The sequence below is a fragment of the Microtus ochrogaster genome, assembly GCF_000317375.1.
Source record: "Microtus ochrogaster isolate Prairie Vole_2 chromosome 14 unlocalized genomic scaffold, MicOch1.0 chr14_random_1, whole genome shotgun sequence".
Classification (NCBI taxonomy): Eukaryota; Metazoa; Chordata; class Mammalia; order Rodentia; family Cricetidae; genus Microtus; species Microtus ochrogaster.
This window is the reverse complement of record NW_004949096.1, coordinates 34,804,430-34,817,088: the sequence shown is the minus strand read 5'-3', so window position 1 is coordinate 34,817,088 and position 12,659 is coordinate 34,804,430. Positions and strand designations below refer to the sequence as shown.

Sequence of the window (12,659 nt, the reverse complement as noted above, 5' to 3'; positions counted from 1 at the left end):
TCTCTCTCTCTCTCTCTCTCTCTCTCTCTCTCTCTCTCTCTCTCTCTGTTTGTGTGTATATTCTTGCTTCTAATAAAAGTCGTTCTTCACTGCTTGATTCTGTAAGCTCTCTCTGTGATTAATTCTTCAAATGGCAGAGAAAATGAACCCTATCAAGACCCCTAGATGGTAACAACTCCAGTGGCTAGAATTCCACGTGGAAATGAGTTGGTATGGCAGTGATATTTATTTGAATAGAAGATCTTGAATTCCACACCAACAACTCTCAACTAAAGCTCTTAATTCTCTTTAATACATATGGCTTAATTTATGTCTTTCCACCATTTTGCAATAGGGAGGTTGGTAGGTCATGTATAAAAATATAAAAATACTTGTTTCTGAGTATGGAAAATCAAAAACTTTCAGTAGAAGGAGTGTTTTTAAATTAATTGGGCAGGAATAAAGCCTACTGACTTAGGTAGTGATTGTCTAGCCAAAGGCCCTGAATAGTTTCTTTGTTCTTGACTGAACCCGTACGTCCATACCCAGATGGGCTAGCTGGAGTCTTGGGAGAGTCTGCTTTTCACAGATTTCAATAATGTAACCTGCTTTTCCAAACTCTCTCTCTTTTTTCTTCCCAGTTCGAAATCCAGAAGGACAGATAAAACTTTATTCCAAGGGAGCAGACACTATTTTGTTTGAGAAACTCCATCCTTCCAACAAAGACCTGCTGTCTTTGACGTCAGACCATCTCAGTGTAAGTGCCCCATAGTAAGGTCAGCACAGGAGCCCTTTGCCATCCCCTATGGTACCTGTTAGTGAATATCAGCAAACAAGCTGACTTCTGAAATAGAAAGCAGCTGGGGAGCCATTCCCACAGAGGGCAGTGCCAGGGAGTGTCTGGAAACCTGCTGCCACTCAGAGATTCGGCACAGGTGGATCAGCACTGGACAGCCGGGAGAGCCACACCGTGGGGTGAGCTCAGGGTCCTCCAGGGCCACCACTTTATGGCTGTGTTTAGATGGTGAGGGAAAGAGAATCTCTGGAGATAACCAACTTTCTCCTTTAAGGCTTCTTTCACTTGGGCTACAAATTGTGAGTCCCATATGTCTTCTGGTTGTCAACCGACACATTCAAGACTAGTGCAAGTTTTTCCAGAAATTTCTGAAGGGCATAGAGGGTTTTTTGTACCTTCGTTCCCCTCTCAAAGGCAAGGGCCTGTGAAATTATAGGACCACTGTGGATTTAAACCTGTGTCCATGTGGCATGCTAATAATTTATTTGAGGTTCTGGTTGAGTCCAGCGAAATTTGTAGAAAATGGTTCAAAATGATCATTTTATCAGTTTTTATTCCTCCATCAAAATTATTGAAGGTTCATGTTCCTTTGTTGGATGTTGTTTTTATTATAAACATCCCCTCAGTTCTTCTAAAAAACAAACAAAATGTAAATATTCTGCTTGACTTTTTAAGTTTAAAGTGATGGTTTAGTAATAATTGTTACAAACATAGCTATTTCTTTCTTTTTAATAGAACATTCTTGATTTTCTCTTAATGTTTTCCAGAGACTGACATGGTTGTTTAATTTTCTTAATTAAAACAATATTGGAGTAATAGCTATATGATTTTTGTCATTACCCAAACACCAAGGCTGTAGACATTTTCCTTTCATATTAAAGTTGAATTCGGTCTTTTCATTTTCCTTTCTAGTTGAGTTGTTTTGAGGGCAGATCAATCGAACCCGCCCTTCCCTTCATTCACGTTTGTCGTTTTGGCTTCTGCAGTCTAGCCCTGTAAATCCATATTTAATCATTGATTTTGGATAGTTTAATGATAGGAAAAGGCCTTGCTCAAATGACCATTCCGGATTAACTGTGTGTTTCATGACTAATTAGATGACCTAAGGCATCTGTCCTCTTTTCTAGTGTCCTCCTCGAGTTGATTCACTGTTGTGCGGAACAGAGAGGGAGGCAGTGGCAATGCCCAGTGGGGTTGCGAGTTAAAGACAAAGACACGTCTGTGCAAATTGAAAAGACAAAGGATGGTTTTGAGGCTGTAACTAGATTTTCAGATCAGAAGGGGATGTGGTGATGTTCTTGGACGATAGGGCTTATAAATGTGAATGCAATGTCCCTGCTATTACCAACTGCCTGGGTGACGGATTCAGCTGATGTGTCTTGTGGTCTTTCTGAGCTAAAGCGCATCTCTACACTGTGCACTGGCTTTTCGTTTTTACTCATTAGGATGCATCATGATTTAGCATGTGTCTGATCCCAAAACTCTATCTGCACCATACATCAAGATGACAGAGAAACATGATTAAAGACTGGCAATGCCCAAAGGAGCAGAAATGGCCATTAAAATGCTTTGCTCATAGTTTGGAGGCCCATAAAGTGACCACTGGAGGCAGATGGGACATGAGGTTTTCAACATTGCCCCTAAACTCATATCTATGGATGTTTCTAGCTAATATGGCTGTGTGAGACACATAGGAGCTACCAGTCTCCTACCCCTCACCCCTGTTAGAAGGATAAAGTACCAGAAGAATCATGAGATGGTCAGTTTACCAAGTGGTCTAGTTTACTTGGCTTATATGTCTGGGTCACAGTTCATCATTGGGGATGACAGAGCAGGAATTCAAGGCAAGCACCTCAACCAGAAACCACTGAGGAACACTGTTTGCTGGCTCACTCTCTGGACCACTCACTCACTCACTCACTCACCCACCCACAGCCTCTTGCTCACTAGCTTTCTTACGTAGTCCAGAACTACCTGCCTAGGGATTGTCCTGCCCACAGTGAACTGGGCCTTCCTGCGTCCATTAATCAAGACAATCCCCCCATAGACATATCCAAAGGTCAGTGTGATCAGGGCAATTCCTCAGCTGAGTCTCCTCTTAGATGACTTTAGGCTGTGTCAGGTTGACAATTAACACTAACCTTAGGGAAAGTATGAATTCCCAATATTTGATTACTTACAAAAAATTAACTCCAGAAAACATAGTTTCTAACAAATAATGAATCTTTGAGCTTGTCTGACTTGATGATTGTGTCTTCACGATTTCAAAGAAGTTTTATTATTAAAAAATGAAACGTTAGTGACTTCCACTGGAGCAGGCCCGAGTCAACGACCTTCATGGGAGCAGGCTTGAGCCAGCAACCTTTGCAGGATCATGCAGGAGCAGAGACATCCCTGGGAGCAGACCCAAACGACCTCCGAGATTGGAGAGCAAACTCCAGGAGCACTGAGAAACATCCTGTTATGCTGAGTGACTTCCGGGGTGACTAGAACCATGGCCCTGACTCACCACAAGGAACAACCATCTGAGCTTTGGATCTACTAGCACCTGGAAGAGTGATTACCAGAGCACGGCCACAAGTACACCAGAGGAAAATATGGGTAGACAAGGTAAAAAAAAAAAAAGCACACTCAACACCACAAAGAACAACACAATGCCACCAAAAAACTAGTGGCTCTACAATAGCACAACTCCAACACTCTAATACAGATGAAGCAGAAGAAAAGGACCTAAAAATAACTTTAGGAGAATGTTTGAGGCCCTTAAAGAGGAAATGAAAAGTTCCCTCAAAGAAATGGAGGAAAAGACAAATAGAAAATTAAAAAAAAATCAACAAATCCCCTTAAAGAAAACCAAGAAAAAGCAATCAAACAGGTGAAAGAAATGATTCAAAATTTGGAAACTGAAATAGAGACAATAAAGAAAACACAAACCAAGGGAATTCTGGAAATGGAAAATGTAGGAAAATTATCAGGAACCACAAATGCAAGCATAAACAGTAGAATACAAGAGATAAAAGAGAAAATCTCAAGCATTGAAGTTACAATAGAGGAAATAGACTCATTGGTCAAAGACAATGTTAAATCTAACAAAATCTTAACACAAAATATCCAGGAAATATGGGACAGAATGAAAAGACCAAATCTAAAAATAATAGGTTTAGAAGAAGGAGAAGAAGTCCAACTCAAAAGCACAGAAAATATATTCAACAAAATCATAGAAGAGAACTTTGCCAACCTGAAGAAAGATATGCATATGAAGATACAAGAGGTTTACAGATCACCAAATAGACTGGATAAAAATAAATCCCATTACCACATAATAATAAAAACACTAAACACACAAAATAAAGAGAGAATATTAAGAGCTACAAAGGAAAAAGGCCAAGTAAAATATAAAGGCATATCTGTCAGAATTACACCTGACTTCTCAATTGAAACAATGAAAACCAGAAGGTCATGGTCATCAAGGATGCTATACTAGGGGCTGTGGAAAGGCTTGGTGAGAGAGCCTGATACAGTCCGCAAAAGGGCTTCTTCTCTTTGCCTGGAGATCTGTGGCTCTTCCAAGTGCCTCTCCTCATCACTGGGAGTTAGGTCTGTGACTCACGGACAGGAACGTTTCCTATAGACAAAGAAGGTACAGTTGTTCCAAACAGATCTCTCTTCCATACTATTCCTTTCTTCCCAGTTAAAGCACTTCAACAGGCATTCTCAGCAGCTTTTAGGGAGTAAACTAGTGCCCTGCAGGTCAAACCTCATAGGCATGAACATAAAACACACATCCCCTCCTCTGTCTGAGGAGAGGGGAAGCTGGAGTCAGAATGGCCATGCAGTGCTCTTGGGACAAAATGGATGTGAGTGAAACCCTTCCCACGCTGTGGGAACTTTGGCTGTGTTTACTGGTGTCTTCTTGTTCCTAAGATTACATCTTTTCTTACAGGAATTTGCAGGCGAAGGCCTTCGCACTTTGGCAATTGCTTATAGAGAGCTTGACAACAAATACTTTAAAGTGTGGCAGGAGATGCTCGAAGATGCAAATGCCGCCACCACGGAGAGGGATGAAAGGATATCTGGGCTCTATGAAGAAATTGAAAGAGATTTGATGGTATAAGTTTGGAAGTGTGATTTCTTAGGCTTAAACCTTTGGCTAAGTCATCTTGCAATAGTTCTCTTTCGGTGCCGAGTCTCGCTTTGTATGCTGGCTTTGAGCTTACTACGTGTGGCCCCAGTGAATCTAGAGGACTGGCTTTGTCAGCAATAATAGCTTATGAAATGGAAATACTCCCAAAGTAAAGGACAGTAGACGCCCTATTTCTCAACTGCCAGTTTATCTTTGATACAGCCTCTTCATTTCCTCTCTATGCTCTGTGACCCCACTTTTAGTGCAGAGACAATTGATGTGGGTAGGGAGCAGGGCTATAGACGTGAACTCCAGACCCAGAAGACTGATGACTACCCAGAGTGTGGTCTGTTTTAGAAGTCACTCTTCTCAGAGACCCCAGTGACCAAGGGGGTTGGTAGCTGGGAGTTATAGGAAGCAGGTCTCATCACTTGGTGAAAATTGAACAATCTTGACTTTTTATTAGATTATCTGCTGACCTCTTAATTCATGGAATGATACTATCTTTTGTCCCCTTAGTTTTTGGACTATGAGGGGAGGGTTTTGCTTTGGACCTCTCCTTTGCTGCTCAATGTGGAGAAGCGGCTAGGGACTTCTTAAATCCTTAGAGGTGGGTTAGCCTAGGCTCATTTCTGCAAGCGTGTTATCTGCGCATCCATCTTCCTCATGTGAATTCTACCTCCTTGGGCCTCTGTTATTGAGTAGGCTTGGCTTGTGAGCTTTCTTTTGGGTTTCTACCCAATTGATCGATTTATATACACAATAGGGTGCTTACTATATTCACATTTTATAAGCTGTCTTCATTTTCCATTCTTTTATCTTTAAACTCTGAAAGCTACAGGTGCTACATGTGTTCTTTGCATGTATTAACATTAATTTTCACTCTCCAATGAAGCTACTAGGTGCCACTGCTGTAGAAGATAAGTTACAAGAAGGTGTTATTGAAACAGTTACAAGTCTATCACTAGCCAATATTAAGATCTGGATTCTAACAGGAGACAAACAAGGTAACTTGGAAAGGGGTGACAATGTTTGAAGAAGGAGAAATAATTCTTTGAAAAAAATGTGTTAACCAGCAAATTTAAGTACGTCAACATTTTCCTAGTTCTCTATGCTTTCTGAAAAAACTAACAATGATACCTCTTATAGTATATTCTCTGGTCAGCAGAGTTTCTGTAGAGTTGCTGCTTTTATAGAGAAACGTCCTTATTTTGTTTGTTTTTTGTTTTTCGAGACAGGGTTTCCCTGTAGCTTTGGAGCCTGTCCTGGAACTAGCTCTTGTAGACCAGGCTGGCCTCAAACTCATAGAGATCCGCCTGCCTCTGCCTCCCGAGTGCTGGGATTAAAGGCGTGCGCCACCACCACCCGGCTTATAGAGAAACATTCTCAGCAGGGCTTTCATACGAGCGTTATTATATCAGTCATGAAGGGAGACACTGGAGACCCTACATTGTCTTTTAGTTTCCTGATGGCAGGGAGGTGTGGGAGATCTTCTTGGAGAACTCAAGAGTGTTGAGCAACCTCCTGAGAGGCTAAGGGCAGCAGCTGTTTCTCAGCTGTTTATGGTCGTGTTAATGTATCTTAACAACAACTACAGTTGTACCAATCTGTGCACCTGACTGAATTCCAGGATTGTCTGTGGAAGCTAAACCACTTTTAGGAACTATTAGACACTGAGTGAGTGTTGTTTTCTTTTTAAAGCTTTATTTATTTATTTATTTATTGTTTTTATATCTCAACCAAAGTTTCCCCTCTTTACCCCACTCCCCGCCCCATCCACCCCTTCTTCACTGTTTCTCTTCAGTTTCAGGGAGGCCTCCTGTGGATATCAGCCTGTCATGGTATATTAAGTTGTAGTGAATCTAGGCACCTCCCTTCTATTAAGGCTGGATGAGGCAATCGGTAGGAGGAAAGGGTCCCAAAAGCAGGCAAGAGAGTCAGAGATAGCCCCTGCTCTCACTGTTAGAAGTCCCACACAAAGACTGAGTTACATAGCAGTACCATGTGTGCAGAGGACCTACATCAGTCCCATGCAAGCTCCCTGGTTATTGGTTCAGTGTCTGTGAACCCCTATGAGCCCAAGTTAGTTGGTTCTGTGGGTTTTGTTGTGGTGTCCTTGACCCTTTTTGGTCCTCTAACCCTTCCTCCCCCTCCTCTACAGGATTCCCTGAGTTCTGTCTAATGTTTGGCTGTGGGTCTCTGCATCTATTTCCATTGGTTGCTGGGTAATGCCTCTCTGATGACAGCTGGGCTAGGCACTAATTTTATGAGTATTCAGAATATCATTAGAGATCTTTTGTTGGCTTTTTTTGCCATTTATGTTTGGTTCTAGATCTAGACCCTAGGTCTCTGGGGTATCCTGCATCTGGGGCCTGGCCCTCTGGGTACCTTGCAGGGTATGCATCTCCAGCTGGGCTAGTCATTAGTTGCTCACCCCCACAATTTTGGCACCATCTTTACCCCAGCACATCTTGTAGGCAGGACAACTGTAGGTCAAAAGTTTTTGACTGGGTTGGTGTCTCAGTCCCTTCACTGGAAGTCTTGCCTGCTTAGAGCAGGTTTAGGCTCTGGATGCCCTATTGCTAGGGGTCTTAGCTATGTTCACCCTCATGGATTCCTGGGGGTTTCCACTGAATTAGATTTCTAGCTCATCGCAGAGATGCCCCAAGATTCCAACTGTCTCTCCCAGTACTTCCTCTCTCCATCCTCCCCCAACCTGATCCCTCCTGTTTCCATCCTTACAACCTCTTCCATACTCCTCCCCCTTCTATTTCCCAATTTGCAGTGATATTCATGTATCCCCATCCCTCCTTGAGCCACCCCTGCTTGTTAACAAGCTTCTCTGGGTCTGTTGGTTGCAGTATGGTTCTCCTTTACTTTATGGTTAATGTTCACTTATGAGTGAATACATACCATGTTTGTCTTAACTGGGTCTCTGTTACCTCACTTAGGATGATTTTTTTCTAGTTCCATCCACTTGCCAGCAAATTTCCTGATGTCATTGTATCTAACAGATGAATAATACTCCATTATGTATAAGTACTACATTTTCTTTATCCATTCCTAGGTTGAGGGACATCTATGTTGTTTCCAGGTTCTGGCTATTACAAATAATGCTGCAATGAACATAGTTGAGCCAGTGTCCTTGTGGTATGCTGGATCATCCTTTGGGTATATACTCAGGAGTGGTATAGCTGGGTCTTGAGGTAGATTGAGTCCCAATTCTCTGAGAAATAGCCATATTTATTTACAAAGCGGTGCTACGAGTTTGCACTCCCACTGCAGTGGAGTAGTGTTCCCCTTGCTCTACATCCTCTCCAGCATGAGCTGTCACTTGTGTTTTTGATCTTAGCCATTCTGACAGGTGTAAGATGGAATCTCAGTGTCATTTTTATTTGCATTTCCCTTGATGGCTAAGGATGATGAACATTTCTTTAAGTGTTTCTTGGACATTTGAGATTCCTCTGTTGAGAGTTCTCTGTTTAAATCTTCTTAACTGGATTATTTGGTTTGTTGATGTTTAGTTTCTTGAGTTCTTTATATATTTTCTATATTAGCCCTCTTCAGATGTAGGCTTTGTGAAGAGCTTTTTCCATTCTGTGGGCTTCTGTTCTATCCTTTTGACAGTGTCAAAAGAAGCTTTTCTGTTTCATGAGGTCCCATTTATTAATTGTTGATCTTGGTGCCTGTGCAATTGGTGTTTGGTTCAGGAAGTTGTCTCCTGTGCCAATGTGTTCAAGGCTATTCCCTACTTTCTCTTCTGTCAGGTTTAGTGTATGTTGAAGTCTTTGATGATCCACTTGAACTTGAGTTTTGTGCCGTGCAGGGTGATAGAGATGGATCTATTTGTCTTCTTCTTCTTCTTCTTCTCCTCTTCCTCCTCCTCCTCCTCTTCCTCCTCCTCCTCCTGTTCTTCTTTTTGGTTTTTTGAGACAGGGTTTCTCTATGTAGCTTTGGTGCCTGTCCTGGAACTAGCTCTTTTAGACCAGGCTGGCCTCAAACACAAAGAGAATCTGCCTCCTGAGTGCTTCTACATGCCACTATCCAATTATGCCAGCACCATTTTCCATTGTATAATTTCAGCTTCTTTGTCAAAAATCAACTGTCCATAGGTGTGGGGATTTGATTCCATTCCATTGATCCACCTGTCTATTTTTATGTCAATACATTAGTATTTTATTGCCACTGCTCTGTAGTACAGCTTGAAATCAGGGATGATGATACATCTAGATGTTCTGTTAATTGTACAGGATTGTTTTAGCTATCCTGGGTGTTTTGTTTTCCATATGAAGTTGAGTATTATTCTTTCAAGGTCTGTTTATTTTTCAATTTATTTATATGGTGGATTACATTGACATATCTTAACCATTCCTGCATCTCTGGGATGAAGCTGACTCAATCATGGTGGATGATCTTTTTGATGTGTTCTTGGATTCAGTTTACAAGTATTTTATTGAGTATTTTTGCATCTGTGTTCATGAGGGAAATTGGTCTGTAATTCTCTTTCTTTGTTGAGTCTTTATGTGGTTTGGGTATCAGGGTGACTGTGGCCTCATAAAAAATTGACATTGTTCCTTCTGTTTCTATTTTGTGCAATAACTTGAGGAGTATTCTTCTTTGGAGGTCTTGTAGAATTCTTCACTTAAACTATCTGGCCCTGGCCTTTGTTTTTGGTTGGGTGACTTTTATGACTGCTTCTATTGGAGTTTATGGGTTTGTTTAAATTATTTATCTGATCTTGATTTAATTTTGGTTGGTGGTATCTATTGAGAAAATTGTCCATTTCTTTTAGATTTTCCAATTTTGTGGAGTACAGGTTTTTGAAGTATGACTCAATGATTCTTCAGATTTTCTCAGTGTCTGTTGTTAAGTCTCTCTTTTTATTTCTGATTTGATTAATTTGCATGTTCTCTCTCTGCCTTTTAGTTAGTGTGGATAAGGGTTTGCCTATCTTTTTGATTTTCTCAAAGAACCAACTCTTTGTTTCATTGATTCTTTGTGTTATTCTCTTTGTTTCTATTTTATTGATTTTAGTTCTGAGTTTGGTTATTTTCTGTCACCTACTCCTCTTGGGTATGTCTGCTTCTTTTTGTTCTAGAGCTTTCAGGTGTACTGTTAAGTCTCTTTTATGATAACTCTCTAATTAGTTCATGCAGACAGTGCTATGAATTTTCTTTTTAGCACTTTTTTTCATTGTATCCCATAAGTCTGGGTATGTTGTTCATTCATTTTCATTGAATTATAGGAAATCTTTAATTTCTTTCTTTATTTCTTCCTTGACCCAGTAGTAATTCAATAGAGAGTTGCTCAGTTCCATGAGTTTGTAGATTTTTTAGTTGTTTCTGTTGTTGATATCCAGCTTTAATTCATGATGGTCTGATAGGATATAGGGGGTTATTTCAATTTTCTTGTATCTGTTGAGATTTCCTTTGTGATTGAGTATATGATCAGTTTGGAGAAGGTCCCACGAGGTACTGAGAAGATATATTCTTTTGTGTTTGGGTGAAATGTTCTGTAGATATATGTTAGGTTCTTTTGAGTCACAGCATTTGTTAGTCCCATTATTTCTCTGTTTAGTTTCTGTCTGGATAACCTGTCCATTAGTGAGAGTGAGTGGTCCCCACTATTAATGTGTGGGGTTCAATGTGTGATTTAAGCTTTAGTAATGTTTCTTTTGCATATGTGGGTGTCATTGCATTTTGGGTATAGATGTTCAGAGTTGGGATGTCATTTTGGTGGATTTTTCCTTTAACGAGTATGAAATATCCTTTTTCATCTCTTTTGGTTTGAAGTCTATCTTGTTAGATATTAGAATAGATACACTGGCTTGTTTTTTTAGGTCCATTTGATTGGAAAATCTTTTTCCAACCCTTTACTCTGGGATAATATCTATCTTTGATGTTGAGGTGTGGTTTTTTTTTTTAATGCAACAGAAGGATGATTTCTGTTTTCATATTCGTTCTGTTAGTGTCTGTCTTTTTTTTCTTTTTTTTAATTTATTTATTTATTAAGGATTTCTGCCTCCTCCCCGCCACCACCTCCCATTTCCCTCCCCTTCCCCCGATCAAGTCACTCTCTCTCATCAGCTTGAAGAGCAATCAGGGTTCCCTGACCTGTGGGAAGTCCAAGGACCGCCCACCTCCATCCAGGTTTAGTTAGTTGAGCATCCAAACTGCCTAGGCTCCCCCAAAGCCAGTATGTGCAGTAGGATCAAAAACCCATTGCCATTGTTCTTGAGTTCTCAGTAGTCCTCATTGTCCGCTATGTAAGAGTGTCTGTCTTTTTATTGGTGAATTGAGTCCATTGATATTGAAAAGTATCAATGACCAATGATTGTTAATTCCTGTTGTTCTTGTTGTTGGTAGTGTTGTGTGTTTCACTTCTTTCGATTTTGATGGTGTGAGCTTATCTATTGACTATGTTTTTGTGGGTGCACTTAACTTTCTTGAGTTAATATTTTCCTTCTAGTACCTTCTATAGGGATGGATTTGTGGGTTGATATTGCTTAAATTTGGCTTTGATATGAAATATCTTGTTTTCTCTATCTTTAGTGATTGAAAGTTTTGCTAGGCATAGTAGTTTGGGCTTGTATCTGTGATCCCTTATCTTCAATGCCTGAGATTCTGTCTTTCATCTCTTGTATTCTGTTGGTGATGCTTGCATCTGTAGTTCCTATTTGTTTCCCCAGATTTTCCATTTCCATCATTCTCTCAGTTGGTCAGTTTGTGTTTTCTTTATTGCTTCTACTGTGATTTTGATATCATGAATAATTTTCTTCACCTGTTGTCTTTTTCTTGGCTTTCTTGGCATTCTCTAAGGGATTTGTTGATTTCCTCTAATTATTTGGTTGTCTTTTTCTTGATTTCCTTAAAGGAATTTTTTATGCTCTCTTTAAGAAATTCTATCATCTTCATAAAGTTTTTTAAATGTAATTTTCTTGTGCTTTGTCTGTGGTGGAATATTCAGGTCTTTCTGTCATAGGATAGTTGGGCTCTGGTGATGCTGTATTGCTCTAGCTGTAGCTGATTGTATTTTCACATTGGTGTTTAGTCATCTGGGTTTGGGATGATTAGTTCTAGTCTTTGATATCTGAGTTTGTCTTTGTTAGATGGGTGTTTTGTTCTTTGGTTTCTGTTTCTTCTATTTTTTTCCCTAGTTTTTGTAGCCTGTATCTCTGACTGCTGGCATGATCTCTGGTCTAGTTGGGAGATTCTCTCCAAGTTGAGAATTATCCTTCTGGTGGTTAGCTTAGACTTTGGTATAACAGAGGGTCTCTGTTCTTCTTACTGGTGTGGCCTGCCCTTGAGCAGCTGAAGTCTAAGCAGGTGTAACTTGTGCCTGCTCTAACCTGTGTGACCTGCTTCTGAGTGGGGGAAGTCTGCTGAGGTTGGGGCTTGGGCCCAGCAGTGGTGACATGTGCCATTGGAGAGATCCCAGGGGATAGAATCGAGAGAGCAGGTCAAATTTGTTGGCAGGCTGGTCTCTTACCAGTTCTGACTGGTGTGGCCTGTGCCTGAATATTGGGGTTGAGGTTGGGGCCCAGAACCCAGCAGCAGATCTGGTAAGGAGCTGGGATGGCCTGGGCAGGGGGAAGGGTCCTGGGGGGATAGAATTGAGTGTTGTTTTCTTTTTTTTTCTTTTTTTGGTTTTTTGAGACAGGGTTTCGCTGTGGCTTTGGAGCCTGTCCTGGAACTAGTTCTGTAGACCAGGCTGGTCTCGAACTCACAGAGATCCACCTGCCTCTGCCTCCCGAGTGCTGGG

The 12,659-nt window shown here is 40.8% G+C and overlaps 1 protein-coding gene across 1 annotated transcript in view; it reads left to right on the top strand.

The window, feature by feature from the left end:
- Atp8b4 (ATPase phospholipid transporting 8B4 (putative)) overlaps positions 1 to 12,659 on the top strand; it is a 148,698-nt gene that overhangs the window by 96,287 nt on the left and 39,752 nt on the right. The window contains exons 16-18 of the mRNA XM_026787834.1: positions 621 to 736; positions 4,719 to 4,883; positions 5,794 to 5,905. Of these exons, the coding sequence (XP_026643635.1) occupies positions 621 to 736; positions 4,719 to 4,883; positions 5,794 to 5,905 (393 nt within the window). The remainder of the gene's footprint in view (positions 1 to 620; positions 737 to 4,718; positions 4,884 to 5,793; positions 5,906 to 12,659) is intronic.